This window comes from Calonectris borealis, chromosome Z (genome assembly GCF_964195595.1).
Source record: "Calonectris borealis chromosome Z, bCalBor7.hap1.2, whole genome shotgun sequence".
Lineage (NCBI taxonomy): Eukaryota > Metazoa > Chordata > Aves > Procellariiformes > Procellariidae > Calonectris > Calonectris borealis.
In genome coordinates, this window is record NC_134352.1 from 41623965 (window position 1) to 41644627 (window position 20663).

A 20663-nucleotide genomic window follows, 5' to 3' on the forward strand; every position below is an offset into this window, starting at 1 on the left:
TAATAGTACTTCCCCCATACATTATAAATGGGCTTTATTTTTAGAAAGGGAAGAAAAAATATGACAGCATTTTATACAATGAGCTTTACCACTATATTTATGGGTTCATCACATACAGAATTTGGTTTAAAAAATGTAGCAATAAAGATTCTAATGACTGTGATATGAAAACTTATTTTCTGACAGGAATTAGTTTCTGGAATACCCTACAAAAGACTGAAAATAAACCAGCTTGAGACTATTTGCTACCATCAGACTGCCTGATGCACGTCAAACCATCTTTTCCTACTTCATTATTGATTCATAAAATTCCATGTGTTTATGTACAACTGCCACGAAATGTCTCTAAAGTAAGAATATTGCTTTGCAGTGAAAGGGGAAAAGAGTCAAAACTAAAAGACGTTAGTGATTTGGATGCCTCAAAGAAACTTTCAAATGCTCAAAACACACAAAAAACACACAGAGGAGTAGTCCTATATCAGCTGAGTGTTGCTAACATTACTCTCAAAGACTTTAGTAAGGGGCAGGTAGGCACGGACACGTGTGATCACAGGCAATTGCCCTAGCTTTGCATGCAGTCAAAATTCAGAATTTTCATAACTAAAGATACTATATTGAGTTAAATTTCCTAAACTCATACCAAAAATAACTCCTTGGGGAGTGAGGAAGGGAGGGGAAAGGGGAAGAGGTAATGAACACGACTGAGACATTCCTGGACTTGATACTGCTCATGGTTTAGCAGTAGAATTACCTAACTACCAGATGTACAATTAAAAGGCCTCATTTTCCTCCCTAACGTGGATGCCAGTGAAAAGACTCTTAATTTCTATTAGCGTAACTGAAATGAAAGGTAACCATATATCTCTAGTTTGAGAAAGAAAAGCAAGTACTCAATTAGACCAAATTTCTTCCTTATCTTCTAACTTTGTTCCTGTTTTTTAGGTATCATAAAGAACTAACAGCCATTAAAATCCAGCTTTGAACATACAGTAAAATTACAATTACAGTTGTAGAAGTAAAGAGTGGATAGTAGTTTCCCTCCGATGAAGAGATCATCTTGAAGATTTCTGTACAGCACTGTGTACTTCCACAAATGCTGGATAAAATGCCAATTCTTCTTGCAGTTTCAGTTTGCAGTTCATTTGCTATCATCAATTACATAATAGATGAAGGAGATGTTGAAAGTTGATTATGAGAGATTAAACTGGAAAAGACTGCATCTCTAAACTTATTACTATATTGATAAAAGACTAGTTGTGAAGCAATTCTATGAAATATTATGTATACTGATCTTTATGCTGTATAATCAGTTGTGTAAGCCAGGAAGAAAAAAGAACACAAAGTATTAAAGTGAAAATAACCTGTCATGCATACCTTCTCTTCCCCTAAGTGATAACTCCCTATTCCCTGCACGCACTTATTCCAATCCACAGCAATTATTTACTCCCACTCAGAATGAGCAAATGCAGTCACTTAGACAGGCCTGAGGGGTCTGTCCATTGGGGTTTCTTGAGCAGAGAGTTTGTCTGGTCTCCTACAGGACAGCAACAGGATTCAAACCAAGGATGAAATGAAAACAATGGAAGAGAATGCTCATCGTCTTCACAGTTGCTCAGCATTACACGATTCTACATTCTTGCACCCATGTTTAAAATGAATGTGTGCAAAGCTTTCAGCTAATAGTTACATACCTGCCACTCTGGTCTGTAGTCCATGTAACAGATCTTCCCTCCGGTTTGGTTTTGTACCGTATTCTTATTGCATGAGGAAAGTCTGTTGGAGTATGAATTCCTGATTTCTTTATCTCCAAGCTCCAGGTGCCAGTAGTAAACAGAAGCTCTCCACAGCCAGGTGCCTGGCTGCAGCGGGTAAAATAGTATAGCTGTTCCTTCCAGCGATCTGCAGGTAAAGTCACAAGTTCATGCACAATCTGATTCCTGAGATCTTCCAGCTCCTTTGAAGCATCAGTTAGCTTGGCAGACCTTGTGAGTTTTTCAATGCCTGACACAGCAGCAACATCTACCTCCTCAACCGTTAGCACGGATAAATCACAGCAGTCCAATACCAGCAGAAAATCCTTGTTCCCATGATTCTCTATGTCACAGCAGTCCTTTGAACTAGAAATCCCAGAAGCCTGTTCCTCGTTGCTATGGTTACCATTTTTATCAGAAGTATCTTCTTCACCTTTACCACAGACAGCAAAATCATTATATTCCGTTTCAGATGAACAGGCAGTCACATTTGTCACAGGAATGTGGCAGAATTCAGACGCCCTCATTTTACAGGTTTCATCAAACTGTAACTGGCAGCCGCCTTTGCCAGTACTGCTGGTTTTCCTGTACTGGCTCCCAGTCTCAAAGAATAAAACTATGATGCCGTCAATAACTTTACTTTTAAAATCCACATCCAAGTCCAATATATAGTGCTTTACAAGCATATAGCTAGTGTTGGCCATTAAGGGCAAGTCATCCTTCATGGGGTCTAGCTGTGTCTCCATGTTCCAGCCTATTGGGCAACAGTTTTACAAAGCCTTAGACATTTCTTACATATGATGTCTCCTTAAAGAGCAAGGATACTCAGCCTCCAGTGCCAAAAATAATTTTGATTAATATTACAGTATCGAAATTAATTGCAGTTCCTCCACTTTTCACATTCTATTAAAAAAAAAAAAAACAAAAGCCAAAATAAATTGGATAATTGTTTCACAACCATTTCTGAAATGCACTAAATCTAAAAGTTATTTAAAGCCCAGCTGCCTTTATTAAAAATAGTACAGCCAAAGAGTGATTGTGTCTCCACAGAATGGCATCAAGCTCGCTGCTTCAGGATTTGCTGTCAAGAACCACTGGCTTTATTTTTCAGAGATGATCTCAAGTGAAAATATTTCTAGACAGCTTTTATAAACTGAAAGAAACACACTTTACTATAGGCCTCCTGTTGACTCTCTTCACCCACAGTAATCCTTTAGAAAAGATACATGGTTATGCAACATCTAATTTAATTTATTACTGCACTGTTTGTTTTTCAGGCTGCTGTATTTATTTCAAATGCATTACCTCAAAAGATAGTGATCATTTTTCTAGTGTCATTCTAAGTAACAAGAGTAAGCCTAAATCACCTCATATGTCTTAAAGTTTTAAAGTAATAATTTCATATATACAATGCATCTTCATGAATTAATATACTTTCCACTTTACAACTGCTCTCATATCAGCAATTCTAGTAAATTACAAGAAAATGAGCCAATTTACTATGAGTGCATTCCAAGTATTCCTTTGAGATTGCTCATGAAGATTTTTCAAATTTATAGTTAAATACTTAAGGTATATGATTACATCTTAATAGCTGGAAACCCATTAACACTCAGGATAATAGCATCTTACAGAAAACAAAAGGTCTTCTCACTGGAAAATATGCAAATACCTATAAAAGCAAGAAAATACTAAAATGCATCAACATTTGTTGCAACAACAGGCACAAGTTCATCACAGAAGTTTAGGTGTCATGCATTCTCTGTTTTGCTATGACCACTGAGCTAAGTTATGCACTTTCATCTCACTTAAGTCCTTTTTGTCTACTTTCTAGACTAGAAATAGAAATCAGAGGAAGAAGCAACTGCTAAGACATGCAGTTCTCTCCCTGCCAGTTCAGTGACACTTCCATGATAGGCAGCCAAGTCTGTTTTTAAGTGCCTTAAGTGAACAGATACTCCCTTGTGACATTGTTTCAAATTTCACAGCCTCATCATAGACTTCAGCGTCCGAAGTCAGTTTTTGTGGAGTTCTCAAAGACAGCACAGCGGCGAACTCAGGCCCCGCCCCGCCCCGCCCCCCCCCCCTTGCTATTTCTTTTGTAGGAATCCAGGGCATGCTATCAAGCTAGCATCAGTAAGTGAAAGACTCAGGCAAAGAAATTATCGACACTAGCTTCGCACAACACACACAAAACATAGCAAATATCTCCCTTGTTTGATGGCTTTCTACCAGTTGGAAACAGCTCTTACAGGGATGTCTTTGAAGACAAGCTGAGAAAAATCTTTCCTTCACTTTTATATCAATCCTCCCGCACTTTTGCAAACATACCAGGGCACCAAGCTCGCTTCAGAAGGCCCTCTTTCACTGAAATATCCCGGTAAATTCAGAATAATTTGAAGATTGCCTGTAAGAATCATAGAATCATAGAATCATTAAGGTTGGAAAAGACCTCTAAGATCATCATGTCCAACCGTCAACCCAACACACCATGCCCACTACACCATGTCCCTAAGGGCCTCATCTACATGTCTTTTAAATACTTCCAGGTATGGTGACTCCATCACTTCCCTGGGCAGCCTGTTCCAAGGCTTGACCACTCTTTCAGTAAAGAAATTTCTCCTAATGTCCAATCTAAACCTCCCTTGGCGCAACTTGAGGCCATTTCCTCTCGTCCTATCGCTGGTTACTTGGCAGAAGAGACCAACACCCACCTCGCTACAACCTCCTTTCAGGTAGTTGTAGAGCACGATGAGGTCTCCCCTCAGCCTCCTCTTCTCCAGGCTAAACAACCCCAGTTCCCTCAACCGCTCCTCATAAGACTTGTGCTCCAGGCCCTTCACCAGCTTCGTTGCCCTTCTCTGGACACGCTCCAGCACCTCCATGTCCTTCTTGTAGTGAGGGGCCCAAAACTGAACACAGGATTCGAGGTGCGGCCTCACCAGTGCCGAGTACAGGGGCACGATCACCTCCCTGCTCCTGCTGGCCACACTATTTCTGATACAGGCCAGGACGCCGTTGGCCTTCTTGGCCACCTGAGCACACTGCCGGCTCATGTTCAGCCGGCTGTCAACCAGCACCCCCAGGTCCTTTTCCTCTGGGCAGCTTTCCAGCCACTCTTCCCCAAGCCTGTAGCGTTGCCTGGGGTTGTTGTGACCCAAGTGCAGGACCCGGCACTTGGCCTTGTTGAACCTCATACAGTTGGCCTCAGCCCATGGATCCAGCCTGTCCAGGTCCCTCTGCAGAGCCTTCCTACCCTCCAGCAGATCAACACTCCCACCCAGCTTGGTGTCGTCTGCAAACTTACTGAGGGAGCACTCGATCCCCTCGTCCAGATCATGGATAAAGATATTGAACAGAACTGACCCCAGTCCTGAGCCCTGGGGAACACCTCTCGTGACCGGCCGCCAACTGGATTTAACTCCGTTCACCACAACTCTCTGGGCTCGGCCGTCCAGCCAGTTTTTTACCCAGCGAAGAGTGCACCTGTCTAGGCCGTGAGCCGCCAGCTTCTCTAGGAGAATGCTGTGGGAGACAGTGTCAAAGGCTTTACTGAAGTCCAGGTAGACCACATCCACTGCCTTTCCCTCATTGCATCTTTTGAACTGCTTCCAGTAGATACTTCTCTATTCTCTGAGAGTTTTCCCAACCTGTTTCTCCGAATTTAATCATCTTGTTCATCATAACAGTTTACTATTTCGAGTGCTTTCAAACTTCACATATTTGCAAGAAAACACTATGCATCTTGCACTGCCTTAACTGATGTGTACTTCTATGTACTTTCAGAATTCACTCGTATCAGGATCCAAAACCAGATTCAGGAGTTCCTGCAGAGTCCCAGTGATTTCAGTGTGGCTTTCCAAAGGTTACTTATCTTTGCAGATACATGTGCATTGTTGATCTGTATTTTACCAGTTTTACCAGTTTGATTTTAAAAAACAACAGAGGAAGGTGAAGTATTAAGTACCCTAAAATGCATACTGGGTCCTAATATCATCATAGTGATCGCTCCCTACTTAATTTAAGGAAGTCTGGAAAATAGTACAGAAGTGGAACTAAAGCATTTACGAAGACCTGTAAGAAAGGCTGAGGGATGATTCAGCAAACTTCAGCTTGATGAATGAGCTATAAAAAGCATATGGCCATTCAAATCATGTCCTTGTCTTGACACCTAACTGGGAATATCAGTGGAGCAACCAAAGGTTCTAAATGCTGCGACATGAGCAATTCATCTATGATGTCTGTGCATAATGTTGTGGGCTGAACTTGATGTTATCTGGATTTTTTTTCTGACTACCAAAACTTTATGACTTCTGACAGTCATAAGCTAAGTATTGGTGGTGGAGAAAAGAAATAAAGTGACTTGGTGGGGAAGAAACCCAACACTGAACTGGCATTCAAGAATTCCTGTTTTGCTTAGATTTTCTCATTTGAAAACCAGATATAATATAAGACTGATATATTTTATAAAATGTAAGTACTATACTAACAATAAATATTTGTGCTATACTACTAATATGTGTTTATATCCCTGTTTTTCTGTTTTCCAGTTAGAAGTGTGATCAATTTCTTACCTCAAAAGTATTAATTACACTAATTTACATTAAATTCTCAGCTACCATGGTAAGAAGCACCTCTCAACACCTTAAAATAAATCGTAAAGCTGCAGTTCAATGCCTACAAAACCACACTTATTTTGATTTTAGAGGACTGTCAGATTTATTTAACATTAATTAACAGGGCAGATTAAAAGGTGACAAATAGTGCCATACAAGTAAACTCAATCCAAATTTTAAAAACCCCACAATTCATTGAAGCATTATCAAAAAATTAAATTCTATAAATATAAATCCTCTTTAAAACTATTAATACCAAAACATGAAATCCGTGAGATTCGAGAGATAATTGAAAACAAAGGCCAATGACACTAAAAAACATGCAGAATGGACATTCATCTTCTACCGTTGAAAGTTTCAGATCAACACTTCTGTTCAGTGGAGATGACACATCTGATCGTGTTCACAAACAGAGCAACAGACAAGAGGAACACACTTGTAGACAAGTAACAACTATTACTGCATACACTCTGACACTGAATTTTAATTCAGATGAAACACTGTGTCTGTTTAATCCTATTTCAAATCACCTTAACTTTTAGATATCTCAGCTTTCAAAACGTGTAGGTATTCTCTCTATCTCCAAGCACTACTAAGTGAATTTAAATGGCTGTTTTCAGGTGTCTTGGCTTCTGAACCTGTGAAGAATTTTTTAATGAAATATTTTTAAGGAGTCTACAAAACATTAGAACTGTGCAACAAAGAAGCTGATATGCTATTCTATTCTGACGGTGTTGGGGACTCACTCATTCGAACATCTTTGTATTTTTGTACTGTATTTTGATAATTTCATATTGGTATTGAATTCACAAAAAGCTCTGTCTTCTGTGCAAAGCATGCTTCTGTTACAAACAATAATTTTACTTCCCCACTAAAGCCTCACACTGGAAGTTGCATCCTATGAAGTGAGGTGGTCTCTCAAGTAATTTGAGATAGTCCTATTTAGAGCTCTCCTAAGTGGGAAAGAAACTGAATTTACACGCCACAGTTTTAAGCCAGGGTAATCGTGCATGCTTTTAGTTTAAATGTTAATTTTGTAATAATTTCACCAATGTTAGCTTTTTAAAAAGGAGTTACTTTATAAGGGTACAGCAAACTCCACTAATCAACTGTGGAGTTTCTAAATATAAAGACTTCAGATGGTATAATCTGCAACAATAGATGGAAAATTATATTAAAAAGAACACCGAAGAAGTCCAAAGAAATATATGACCATGAACTTATTTGTCAATCTTGGGATACACATCCTCAGTGTGGATTTCTGTCTACATAATGTTAATTGAAGTTCTGATACTTCACAGTGTACCTACTTCTAGCTAAACCAAACATATTTGCTAACAGCTTCCCCATTGGTGTTTCAATATCCAACTACAACATACATGCGCTGAATTCAGAGGAGGAAAAAAATGTGCACAAACAAAAAGCCTGATTTTTTTAAAAATGTCATTTCTATACTATCTGGTCTATGCCTGGAGCCTCCAAAGAGTTACTGCTCACTAAATAACATGCCAAAAATCCACTGTTAACAGAATAGAAGTTATAAATGAAATTACTTCCTTCCCCTGTTCTCTAAAGTTTCATGGTCATGCACATCAGCAATGTTTGTTTTAAGCAGCTTTGTACTACTGTATAGTTGTACAGATTAAGAAATACCAGAAACATACTGTAAAACAAAACAACTATTTCAAAAAATTCAATTTTAGATGTTACCTTAAAACTATTTTTGGTCATATCTGGATAATTTCAATTCCAGTAACTTAGACATATCCATTTCTATAATATAAATAAGTGGCCAAAAGTAAATGCTAAAAAGCAGTAAAAGAACCTTGAAGTCCAACCTTGGAACTCTAAATAAGCATCAGAGATGCTGCACATGCTGTTAATTGTCTGTTAATTCTGCTGTAAAGAGATCATCCACTAACATTCTTGCACTGGACAGTTCTTAACTTAGTGAGGAACTCATCCACAAAAGTTTTGCTAAAGCACAATTCAGCACCTTTCTGCCAGCAGCAATAGTCCATACATAGCGTATAGAAAAACACCACATTTAAGACAAATTGGAAATAAGCTGCTATTAGTGTAATTGCTTTGATCATTTATTACCTAAGCCCATTCCTTGATTTTGTATCTCCACTATGTACTACCATTCTCTGGAGGCAGGAACTCTACATTCATTATTGCCATGAGTTCCTTATGACTGTGATAATGAAAAACTCTTTTAGAAATTCAAAAACCCACTGGGAATATGTGTGTGGAACTGCAGAGATAAAGCCCCTTGCTGAGAAGTATATATAATTCATTAGGAAGGCTTGTTAACAGAACCAGACATTTTGTTCTACCTGCTGAAAAGCAGAAGCCTAACTCCCTGCAACAATACAAAATTGTATAAAATACCAAAATAAGACAAAATCGATAAAAACATTTCTTAAGACTGTATCCAAGTTGAAATTTTAGAAGAAAAAAGTCCTAAAAAAAATGTTTAATTGCAACTCTCTCTAGCACTATAGTCCTGTAAAGAAAGCCACGTATAATACTAGCTTTATAACAGTAATAAGATGTTTCCTACATCCCTATTAGCTTTTTCAATTGCTGACACTTCTTAACATTAGAACTTCAATAAAATGTATCAAATTAGAAATTTCAGAGAATATAAATATGCATCTCAGGTTGTGAAAGTTGAAAATCAGGTTTTTTGAGGAATGGTTTGATCATGTCATTAGAAGCTATCACAATGCATTTGCAAGAGTATGTGGCTATCACACTCTTAGTACGAAAGCATTCTCTGCTTTATGGGCAAGCAATAAGACATTAAAAAATGTTCTTTTATATCTATTTTTAAAGAAAAATAGAGACTACCGAACTCTGTATATGCAATCATCTAGCTGTACAAAATAATGCTAGATATTAGTAGAACACTCCTGCTACATCACTCTCTGGGGTTCCACAGTATTGGTAAGGCATGGGACTCTCAGCTCTTGCCCAGTCCTATTCATTTTTGCCCAAATTAACTGTGCACGCTTGTTTAGTTTGCTTCATTTAAAATATTTATAAAGTTCATAATCTAACTTTAAATATTTGCACTGCTCGAAATACACACTCAATACTCATTAAATGCAGTAATTTTCAAATACATGCAGGGAGCTATTTAAAATGTGCCCTGTATGTGTGAACTAGAATTTTGGCAGGTTACCCTTCATTCACATAAAAATGTATTTTCATCAGGCAGCTGTGTCGTTTCTACCACATTTGGTCTTTCTTACCATGTCATCCAAACTCTAGATTTATTAAAAATATTCTCAAAGTATATCTTTTTTGTTCGTTTGTTTCTTCTTTTTTTTTTTTTGTGCCTCCACTACTGCATACATACCTCATATATCTGATGTATTAATTATATTGTCTGGAAGAGTCCTCAGTGGAAGAATCTAGTTCTTTCCCTTGAGATGAGACAGAAGTATGTGAAACACTCCTCTGTTGTTAAATACCTCTGCAGAAGGGGGTTGTTCATTTTCACTAGGTAGCATAATCCATTTTTTCATAATATTTAATTAAATATTCTTTCCTGTAAACATTTTTTTTCCCCTCTAAGCTTCACTAAGTTCATGTTTCCTGAAGTTTTGGATAAAGAGGACGTAGTTATACTGCGGAATATACTGTGGAAGCACTCACTTGCTTCTCATCCCTTCTAACCCCCACCCCCACTCGGAGCTCACTCTTCCATCTCTCCAATCACTCAACACACTAGTTCAGAATAGGCAGATTATTAAAATAAAGTTTAAACTGTGCTCTGAATCAAAACAGTACATTTTGCCTATAATAAATTAAAACCATTTACATAGCCTGGTCGTTCAACAGATCCACAAAGGCAGCAGAGCCCCAGCAAGAAAGACAATAAATACTTGTATTGCTAAAGCTAAAAGTGGTATTTCTTTGTAACCTCAGCCTTCAAATCTTAGTGTCTGTGCTATTAAACCTGAGCCAGTATCACTATAAGCACAAAAAATTCTCTGAGCTTTTCTCAATTTTTTATTTGCACACTGAATTTCTTTCTGTAATACTCTGTACTTACAGCTATTGAATTTCAACTTAATGATTTCAATTCATTTTTAAAAAACACTTACATCCTGAACTCCAAAGTGCTTGTAACCTCTCCAGATTGACCCCATCCAATCACTCGACTCATGCAAGCATAAAACACGTGAGGGTGTGTATTCACAACTAAGCCAATCTTCGCCTGATATGCCACAATAGGAAGTGTGTATTTCTTCCTCAAATTTCTGCACAGCATTCCTTCCTACAAAGCTACACAAGTGCAGAGGACAACTCAAGGCAAGAGGCCGGAACATGCAGCTGGGGACAGAATATGATCGCCCTTTGGGAGGCAGTTCAGACTGGGATAGACTTAAACCCTGCATGAGGCCATATCCAAATTTAACAAAAGTTGAGCAAAACACAGGGCAGACTCACCTACATTTAAATACGTTGAAATAAATTTAAAATGCTTTCAGAGTTAAAAATTAAATCACTGGGGTAAATGCTGAAGATGGTCTTGAGAGTTTTGTTTGGTGGATTTTTTAATTACAAACAAATAAAATTAAAAATTAAATTCAAAGGCAAATTAAAGAAAGTTAACATAGGACACAACAGTCCTTCCAAAGACAAAGCAAAACTTATATTATTTCTTCATTATGTAATAGTCCGGTTGCTTAGTAAGAGAAAGCAATCAGATTATTTTAACAACTTCAACTTTTGACAAGCCTCTACTGCATGTTTTTTTCCACTAAATTTTCATAAACTGATTGCCTAACAATTCACTTAGCTTAACTTAATCCTCTGGAAAGAAAGAAAGAAAGTTTATAATACGTCTATTGAAAAATTGCAATTTCATTGACAGAATAGGCCTAGCAGAGAGCCACTCACGTGGCTAGAGGACTGAAGCACACAAATGTAGGAGGAAAGGCTGATGGCACCGGGTCAGGTCAGCCTTGGCATGAGGCAGTTAGGGAAGTTTACCTGCTATATCCCAGTACCTAAAGGGGTGTGTACAGAAGATGCAGCCAGACTCTTCTTAGAGGGGCACAGAGAAAAGACAAGCAAAAAGATACTAAGCTGTCTTGCAAATACAACTACATTCCATATTATACTGCATTAAATAGAACTAACTTTTTTTAAAAATACAAAAAATCGTAATTTTTATATTCTGCAGAGCTGCTTTTTTGTTGTGGTTGAACAGAAACACTAAACGAAAAGGCAAACAGAGAATAAGAACAGAAATACATCATTTTAAGAATAAGTATACCGAAATACACTCTCAGGAAACAGTGTTCTTTACATTTTCAGTAGAAGTCTAGAATGTAGCTGAAATAACAAGAGAACAAACAAAATAATACTCTTCTGCTCCAGGGTCAAGTTAACCAGAAATTTGCAAGAATGATTGTATTTTAGAATTAGTCAGACTACATCACTGTTTCTAAAGTTGCTGATTTATTTTCCACATTGAATTTAGCTTTAATATGTATTTCATTGCTACAGTATTAGGGTGATCTTCCACACAGTATTCAGAGTGGCTACTTAAAAATGTTAATTGTTTGTAACAATGAAGATGCCTATACAATACTGTTTAGATGCCTAAACAATATTGCCTGCATTGATTGTTTTTTGAAAGAGAATTCCTTAAGAATCTTTTTAAAGGCATCTTAAGACATCTTCTGCAAACTATATGACAGATTTTCAGAAGGTATACAGATCTACAGAGACAGTACCTAGTGCTTTTAATGGAGATTGAGCCACTAAATGTTGTCTTAGGAAGGCAAAGATGAGAAAAAGGGAGAGGTGAACAGAAGTCCAAATGCATAGAGAATCTAATTACTTACTCCCTCCAATGACTGTGAAAAGCTCTGAAACAGAATTACAAAGCTAACACTAGTACAGAAAAGACTGAGGGGAAAGTAGTCCTTAAAACTTAAATCAATTGTTATTTCAGTAATAAATTAAGATGAATTCAAGGACAAAAAATCGTCAAGGGACACTAACGTATCTTTAAAAAAATTCATTCTGTACATAAATTTTAGAGATGGAAGCAGAGAAGCATTGTGTTTGTTTCAGAGAGAGAATACAAAATAAAACCTGCAATGTGAACAGGAAAGAAATTTACCGAAAGTTAACAATAATTTTTAAAAACTTTTCAGATCATTAAATGTTTGTATTTGAATCCTGGAACTTCACTTCACTACGGGAATTCTTGTCTTTTTAAACTTTTGACTATAATACTATGGTAAGAAACAAATGATGACGTGAGTGTTAGATTACTTTCTACTTTTCTTTAAGCCAGCTTAAACAACAATGCTAATCTTCAGTCACAGAACTTCACAATAGTCACTGAACTAAACCGAAAGGACTTTAAAGTAAGATTAGTTTTCTGGCACATGCATAAAATATTCATACAAAACGGGTTAAAAATTATACATAGCACCATGTTCAAGGTGTGATTTTATTATTTTCTTTGCGGGTATTAGTTTACCCTAACTGAAAAGGTTTTCTGTAATTACATTCCAGAGGAGTTAATGTGCCCTCTTGTGTGTGGGTCATGTTACACCACTATGCATTAAATCAGTTGGGTACATATGCAACAAAATTCTCTCTTTAAAATTATATTATAAGTGATTATAAATACAAAAATATAAAACAACACACACTGCCTTTAAACTATTCTTCTTACAACTTCAGACTCACATCAGACCAAAATTTATAGAAGATAAGTATAATCAGTGCTAAGACAATGTATTTTCCAGATTTTTTTAAAAAAGCAAGTATTAGTAGAGCTGCAAAGCAGTTGTGCTTTTTAATCCTATTTTATTTACACCCACTTTATTAACAAGAAATTTAATGGTAAAATGATGCATTTTTGGAAAGCACACAGCATTTGCAATACAGAAAAACAGTATAAGGCTACCCAGAATGTAGAACAATCTAGCAGAAATATTTTAAGGCATGTATATGACAGTCACCTGATTAAAAGCTAGAAAAATGATTTTAATGTTTCATTTGGGCCCAAAGCCATGTTACAAAAGAATTAACTTGACATGAGATTAACAGATGCATTGTCTTCAACAGGACTGTTAATTTTATGACATTAACATACATGGATAGATGGTTGCGTTCCAGACAAGATGGATATCTACTCCTCCTTCAGGCTGTGCTTGGCTTATCAAATATTGGATCTCAACCCTGGGAGAATTTTTATCCAAGAAGAAAAGACAGGAATGAATTGTTTATTTGGTCACTTAAATAGACAGCCTTTTTAGTATCAAGAAAGAAAGTAAAAGATCAAGGCAATTAATGACTATACACCCAACTTCTGTAGCAATGAAACAGATGACATAGGAATCACATTAAAGCAAACCAGAAATCAAACCAAATGAAAAAAAAAAGAGAAGCAAAAATTGACAAAGGAAGGACAAAAGAGGAGGATAAAAGTTACCGCAGAATGTAATATCAGAGCTAAAAGGTTTTTTTTTTTTTAATTTCTTAAAAGGACCGTTGTAAAAACCCATAACTGAACAGAACAGAAAGATATACATGTATATATATTGTTACATTTATCTAAATGCTAGGCATCTATATCTTTGCTTTCATTCAGTACTGCTATTTCAACAATATTGTAAAAAACACACTGATATTTGATTTGAAGTTTAGCATCTACACATGGACTGTCCCTCATTGGTGCAACATGACTAAATCAGCGAGATGAGACAGAGAGAAAGTATGTGTGCACTTACAGAAGCAAAAAGTTATAAGGATAGGTACAAGAGACAGGTGAGAAGGAAACAAAAAGTGTAGCTGTGCAACAATCAAACATGCTTGTAAACCCCATGCTCTGCTCTTTATTTGAAGTGTGATGTCTTTTCATAGATATGTGATAATTCGGGGAGTTTAACAGAACAGGTTGTAAATAATGATTTAATTTACCATTTGATTCCAACTGCATTTGATTAAATGCAACTTACATCTTTTCTTCAATAAAGTCTTCCCAAAAATGTACAAAAATCATAATATAATTATCCCACCAACATGTTTCCTACTGCAAGTACTAAAATGCAGCTTATCAAAAGCCTAAGCAAAATCAATGGGAGCTGCAACATTATGCAAATTTGCAAGTCAAGCCTAGGTATACAAAGGCAGGATTCTTCCCTTTTTTTCTGACTAATTGAGTACAGATTCAGATGAAGTGCAACAAACTTGACCCCCAAACAGTGTATGATCATGGAACTAATTCAGATTAGCATTTGTCATTCAACATTTTCCTCACTTGCACAGGGAGAAAGAGTTGGAGTATGAAAGATATAAAGAGAAATGGGGCTTTTGTTTTAAACAAAAAGAACTGCCTATGCTAACTACACAGAAATGGAAAGTCTTGCCTATATATTCATACCTCATGTATTTTTTGAATAGTGATGTAATGTATATTATGTTGTTACTAAAGTGGTTTAAATACCTCTAAAGTGTTTTCCAGACAATCAAAAGCCATTGGTATGCATTCTGCCATACAAATGTCAAAGCACGCAGGTATCATTTGGTTTATTTTGTGGTCCAGCTATCTAACACACTCTTACAACTGAACTTCTAGTTATTTTGCATTTCCTTTCATTCTTCTTCAACAGGTTAAGAGAATAAATTGTAATCATAGTGTTCACATAACACAAGAAACATACCACCTCAATTGCTGAAGCAGTATCTTTGCTGTACACCTGGGGAGTTCTCTGTACATATCTGACGTTTGTATATGCAAATAATACATCTTTTACTACTGCTTCCTAAATACACTGTTCTGAGTCAGTAATCCTTGGGTTTGATATGACAAGTTCCTCACTTCCTTATGTACGTATCAAGGTACTGTCATCATCGAGAAGACACTAGAGCCATTATTTCTGACATCTTTTTTGAGATACTTTTCTTACACAATATTGTCTTCTGTAATATTTTTTGCTATATTCTGTCCATAATATGAGTATCTGGTTTTCATTTTTTTGAAAGTAATGCATTTCACCTTTAGAAAAGGAGGTTCACTAGCTGGATTCTAAACATGAAAACAAATTAGGAACTGTAATGCTACCACAAACTCTTGACGATCTTTTTACAAACACTGCTTCATGTCATACTACTTCTACACACAAAGATGTAACAAATTACTAGTACGTTTTGAAAATAGACCTCACATTCAATGCACCTTCCTTACGAAACGTACTTTGTAAGTCATAAAAACATAAGGCAAGCTAATTGTTTGATTATATGTTTTAATATTTTAGAAGCTAAATGTTTGCAAAAGAATAAACAACGATAATAGCAGATGGTGGCCAACATGAATAGTCACTCTTGATTGTCTGTACATAATAGAGTTGCATAAAAGGCACAAAGAATGGGAAATAGGAGAGAACTGATCCTTCATGGAACAATATTTGTATAACATTGCTTTTCCACTTAATACAGAAAGCATTGGCCTGAATTAGAATCATATGCCTCTGAAAGCAAACCTGAGAAAAGAGCTTCCAGGCAAAATAAAACACGATTGCGAAGTAGACAAGATTAGAGAATAAATTTCCTAAAAATATCTATAACAAAAAATGTTTATTTGTGGTAAAAAATACACAGTAATGCACAGTTTTGGTTGTTACAGTCAAAAAGAAATGAAATACAGAGACAGGAGAAGGGAAGAACTTTGAAAAATAATCCTGTCCTACAGGGGAAAGTGGAGAAATAAAAAAGCGGGCATCTGAACTACCCTGGGAATATACCCATTACAAAAAAGTAAACTAAGAAAGTGAGAATAACTATTATACAAGGTAGTCTAGTTAAACCTGTAAATAGCCTGTTAAAAACTAGAATGATCAATTATGATACTTGATACTAATGTTCCATTTTTCCAGGAAGCTGTTATTTTCAATTGCTAACAACTAACTATTCCAGACTAATTCCACTTTAACACTAATAATCCACATGAGAAAATCAGAAAAACACCTGAATTTGTTGGGAAGTCCAGCACAGGCACTACTAGGTGGAAGCAAATGAAAGGCTTACAAACTTCAAAAAAAAACCCCTTGAAAAACAGAGAAGATACATGGTCATTAGAGATGACTCCATAATATACTGGCACAAGCTAGAAATGTACTATCCAGAATGCACTGAATCATCTACTACCTTTCCAAGCACACGCTTTATTTCATTGCACTCCTGCTAGATCAGCCAGTGACAGACTGTCTTACATTGTTAATACAGAACAGTGAAAGGTAGGCGCAAAATGCAGTCGTATAAGATGTGTCTTCATAGCAAAATGTAGGACTATACCAAACATGTTCTTTTGTAAGTATACACAAAATACCTCTTATTTCAGAGCACAACTGTAGCTGTTTCTTTTCATGCATTTCCAAAATCTCAGAAAACAAAAATGAATGAAAGAGAGGGCTGGATGAGAGAAGATCAAGAGAACTGATCTCCAACCAAACCAGGCAATAACAACTCTGTATTCGATGTCTGCCAAGCCCTGGAAAATTCCCAACTTAAAGCTGCTCCAAAAATCTGAATACATTAACTGGTTAATGCCTTAAAAACCATACCAATATTTTTTATTGTGCAAAATCAGAATTGCACAAACTTACTCACACACAAGCGCTGACAGAAGTAGCAGGCATTAATCCCCAAGATGGAGGCCATTTCTGTCTCACCTTTTCTGTTTTTCAGACAGTACACAAACTCATTCCCTGAAATAATAGCCGATTAAAGCAATTGAATAGAAATTTACATAAATCGAGTTTCCTAGAAAACTAGGGACGGTCAGACAACTCCTACCAATTTATGCTGGAAGATATTTCTCCCAGCTGCCTGTTCTGCCAGAATCATCCCCTTTGAACAACAGTCCACAGAGACAGGTATCTCCAGGCCCAGTCACTCCAGCCCATAGCCTGGCACATGTAGCCGAACTGGTAATTTAAGCTAATATTCTGGGCTGCAAACAAGGATCTCTGAAGCACAGATACCAACTTGTTTGTATTATGTACTCACTATATTCTTCAAAGGGTGTAGAACTATTTCAGCACCACAGACTTTCCCTACATGCCACTGGCCAATATCCAGATGCTACACATTTAAACACCACCAGCTTTTTATCCCCACGCGAAAGACAGTACAAAATAAAGCCATCTTTGGTTTTTCTTCACCTTCAGTTAACCATGATTTGCTTCGTCCATAGATAAAAGCTAACTCAATTGCTTTCAACATGCAGGTGTTATAATTCTAACTCACAATGCTCTCCACTTAGCATTTAAAAGAAATTAAAAAAAGAAAAAAAAAAAGTCTTTTGGATAAATACTCCCTTTAATAATTATAAGAGGTTTATAACTAATTCCCTTTAAACTGCTTTCAAGGAAGCTTCTTCCAAAGCCAGTTTTATAAACTTTTCACACAATGTAAGATCTTACCAAGAAGTCAGTTCTGAACATCAGCATCAACAGTATTTTACTCTTTAAATATCAAGTAATACGTATACATAATTTTTGGTAATTACAAAACTTATTTTTATTCCAAACACTGAACACAAATAGCTAAGCCATCTTAAGCCTTTTTAAGGCAGGAATGAGTTCTTGTATAGATGAAAGTAAAGCTTAAACAAACTAACAGAAACATTTGCTACTATTAAACTACTGTAAACCAATCCATATAAAGGAGCTTGCAGACCTCACTCTGTGTTACAAGAAAACTAGCGCACACCGTAATGAGGCTTTGATGTGAAAGTTAATTCAATTAGTAATATCCCTTGACAAAGCAATTGGTGCCTTTCCAGAAACTTCCTTTTAAGTCTGTAAACTATAGAAATAACGAGCATAATGGAAGACCTTCTTTACCAACTACAAGTTAGCAGCAGTGGAATTTGTTTCCCATGAGTTGAAATTACAAGTCAAGATAGAAAACTCCTTTCTTTCAGCTGAAATAAGAAGGGAAACACTAAAAAATCCAAGTCCCCTTCCACCCAGAAAATACCCACTCCTGAAGAAAAACACATAATTAACCGAAGATTGAGACAGAAGCATAAGTTGCTATCAGTAAATGAGCTAGGAAGAGCATCCTGATATTCTCCATAAACTCTCTTTAGTCCATTGGTAGTTCACTGTATTACAGTAGTGACCAACTACCTACAGTCATTAAACAGAGCCCAAATATAGGCAGCTAAACATTTTACAAGTCCCTGCCCACAAATCTACAATTACTGTGTTTGTAGAAAACCCACTTGTGTAAGGATGGCATTTTCAGTTTTTCATTCTACAAAACGATTTCCAGGGGGACATGGTCCTAGGCAACCTGCTCTACCTAACCCTGCTTGAGCTGGGGCATTGGACTAGATGGTCTTTAGCGGTCCCCTTCAACCTCAGTGATTCTCTGGAGATGCTGAACAGCATTAAAGAGGTGCAAAATTACCTTGGATTTTATTTCCACTCAAAATACACTCGGAAAGGGAGTGTGTGTGTCTGATTTTTCAGGAGATGGAGCATGCAAGTGAGAAGATATTCATACACAGGAAGTGTCCATATCAAATCCATGCTGAAATAGAATGACTGTTTTTAACTCAATACAGCTGTCATTTATAAATACTACCTACAATGTGAAAGAACTGTTTCCTTAAGGCTGGAATTAGATAAACAGTCTTCTCTTTCCAATGTTGCCATTGGCAAGCCACCTCAGTCACTCAACCTGACCTTCACAAACCTTAAGCACTATCCTGAGTCAAGGACCTAACACAAGCTGAAATCCTCAGATGAATTACAAAATGCCATTTATTAAGATATGAGTTTCACCTATATATGTTTCCAAGCGTTAAAGAGGCCAACAAGCAGAAAAGCTTGTTAATCAAGCTTGAGAAGCTTAAAACTAATGTCCTGCAAGAGGGGCACCGGTGCAAGCTGCACAAGTACGGTGAAAAAAGACGGCAGGTACTGCTGGCTGCACATCCCCTACTATTTTGCCTTCTGATGACTCTACCGCTTACTACTCTCCAGCTGCAGCAGTTCAGTTTGTCAGAAGAGGCAGGACGGTAACGTTGTAGCTTCCAGAAGCGCCCCGCCCCAGGCTCGGCGGGTCGGCCCGACGCCGGAGGTGGGAAACGCCGCCGTACAGGAGAAGCCAGCGCGCCCAGCAGAGCGCGGCTCAGCCCCTTGCGGGGCACCCGGCTCCCCCTCACGCCTCCTCGGCCCGGAGTGGGGGCCCTTGCGCCGCGCCAGGCCGGCGGCACAGGGCTGGCGGGCGACGGAGAAGGGACGCTTACAGCGGCAGCCACCACCGGCGGCCGTTTCACCGCCAACGTGCCGGCTGCTGGGGCCACACGGTGCGCGTGGAGGCGTGGGAGGCGAGAGGGGGTGAGCGGGACAAACGGTCGCTACCGCCCTCGCCTCGCCCCGCCCCCACCTTTCCGGCCCCGCCGGGCTCCTCAGCCCCCAACTGCCACTGCCGCGGCGTTACCTGCCGGGCTCGCCCCGAGCCCCCGCCGCCCTCCAGCCCGACCGCGGCGCCTTTTGATGACCTCATCCACCCGGCACCGCCCCTACTCGCCCCGCCCGGGCCCCGCAGGCTCCGCCCATACCCGTGAGGCGCCGGCGGCCGCGGGCGGGGCCGCGGGCGCCGCGGCGGGACCGGCGCTCCGGCCATCGCGGTCTGTCGTCCGGTGCGTGGGCCGGCGGCTCTCCTCGCTGCAGCCCCCGGGCACCCGGGGGATAACACGCCTATTGCCAAGGGAGCTGGCCTCGTCGTACAAACGAAAGGTTGAATTTCCCACTCCCAGGGGGTGAGGGGTGAGGGAAGAGAGCAGGAGCTGGCCTTCTGAGGTAACTGGCGGTAGCTTCCAGCGTCAGAATTGCCTGGCTGCTTGTACCGGCCTTTGCGGACTCGTTCAGATCACAGGATGGAGAAACGCACTTTTATTTTTGTACACTAAGGTGTGGCCTTGTCACTGGTGTGCAAGGCAGCCAGAATCCCACTGTCCTCTGCTTAGGAGATAAACAAAAGCATTTATTTTTACATCACAGATTTAATTAGGTACTGCATTCTGTCGTTTAGGTTGGCAGTGAATGGTTAAGCTCTTGGAGCAATTCATCAGAGATGAGCTGCCGGCATAGGCCCCTGCTTCTGTGTCTCAGAGCCGGCTGGGTGCCGGAGCTGTCAGCTGGCTCCCCGGCAAGCCACAGATGCTTCTCGCTGCAAACTTTTCTGTTACTTCTGTCGGCAAAAGGAATAGCCACTAAAAATATCCAACGGTTAC

At 38.5% G+C, this 20663-nt stretch overlaps 1 protein-coding gene across 8 annotated transcripts in view; it reads right to left on the reverse strand.

The window, feature by feature from the left end:
* The window catches only part of AOPEP (aminopeptidase O (putative)), a 204331-nt gene extending 184400 nt beyond the window's left edge, over window positions 1-19931 (reverse strand). For 6 of the 8 annotated variants that reach the window (XM_075137926.1, XM_075137927.1, XM_075137924.1 and 3 more), the window contains exons 1-2: window positions 19868-19931; window positions 1692-2654 (exon numbers count right to left, since the gene is read on the reverse strand). In XM_075137926.1, the coding sequence (XP_074994027.1) occupies window positions 1692-2497 (806 nt within the window). In that variant the 5' untranslated portion in view covers window positions 2498-2654; window positions 19868-19931. Of the gene's footprint in view, window positions 1-1691; window positions 3059-19867 lie in introns of those variants that run through there. The other 2 variants (XM_075137929.1, XM_075137923.1) reach the window with 2 other exon arrangements.
* Between the last annotated feature and the right edge of the window lie 732 nt (window positions 19932-20663).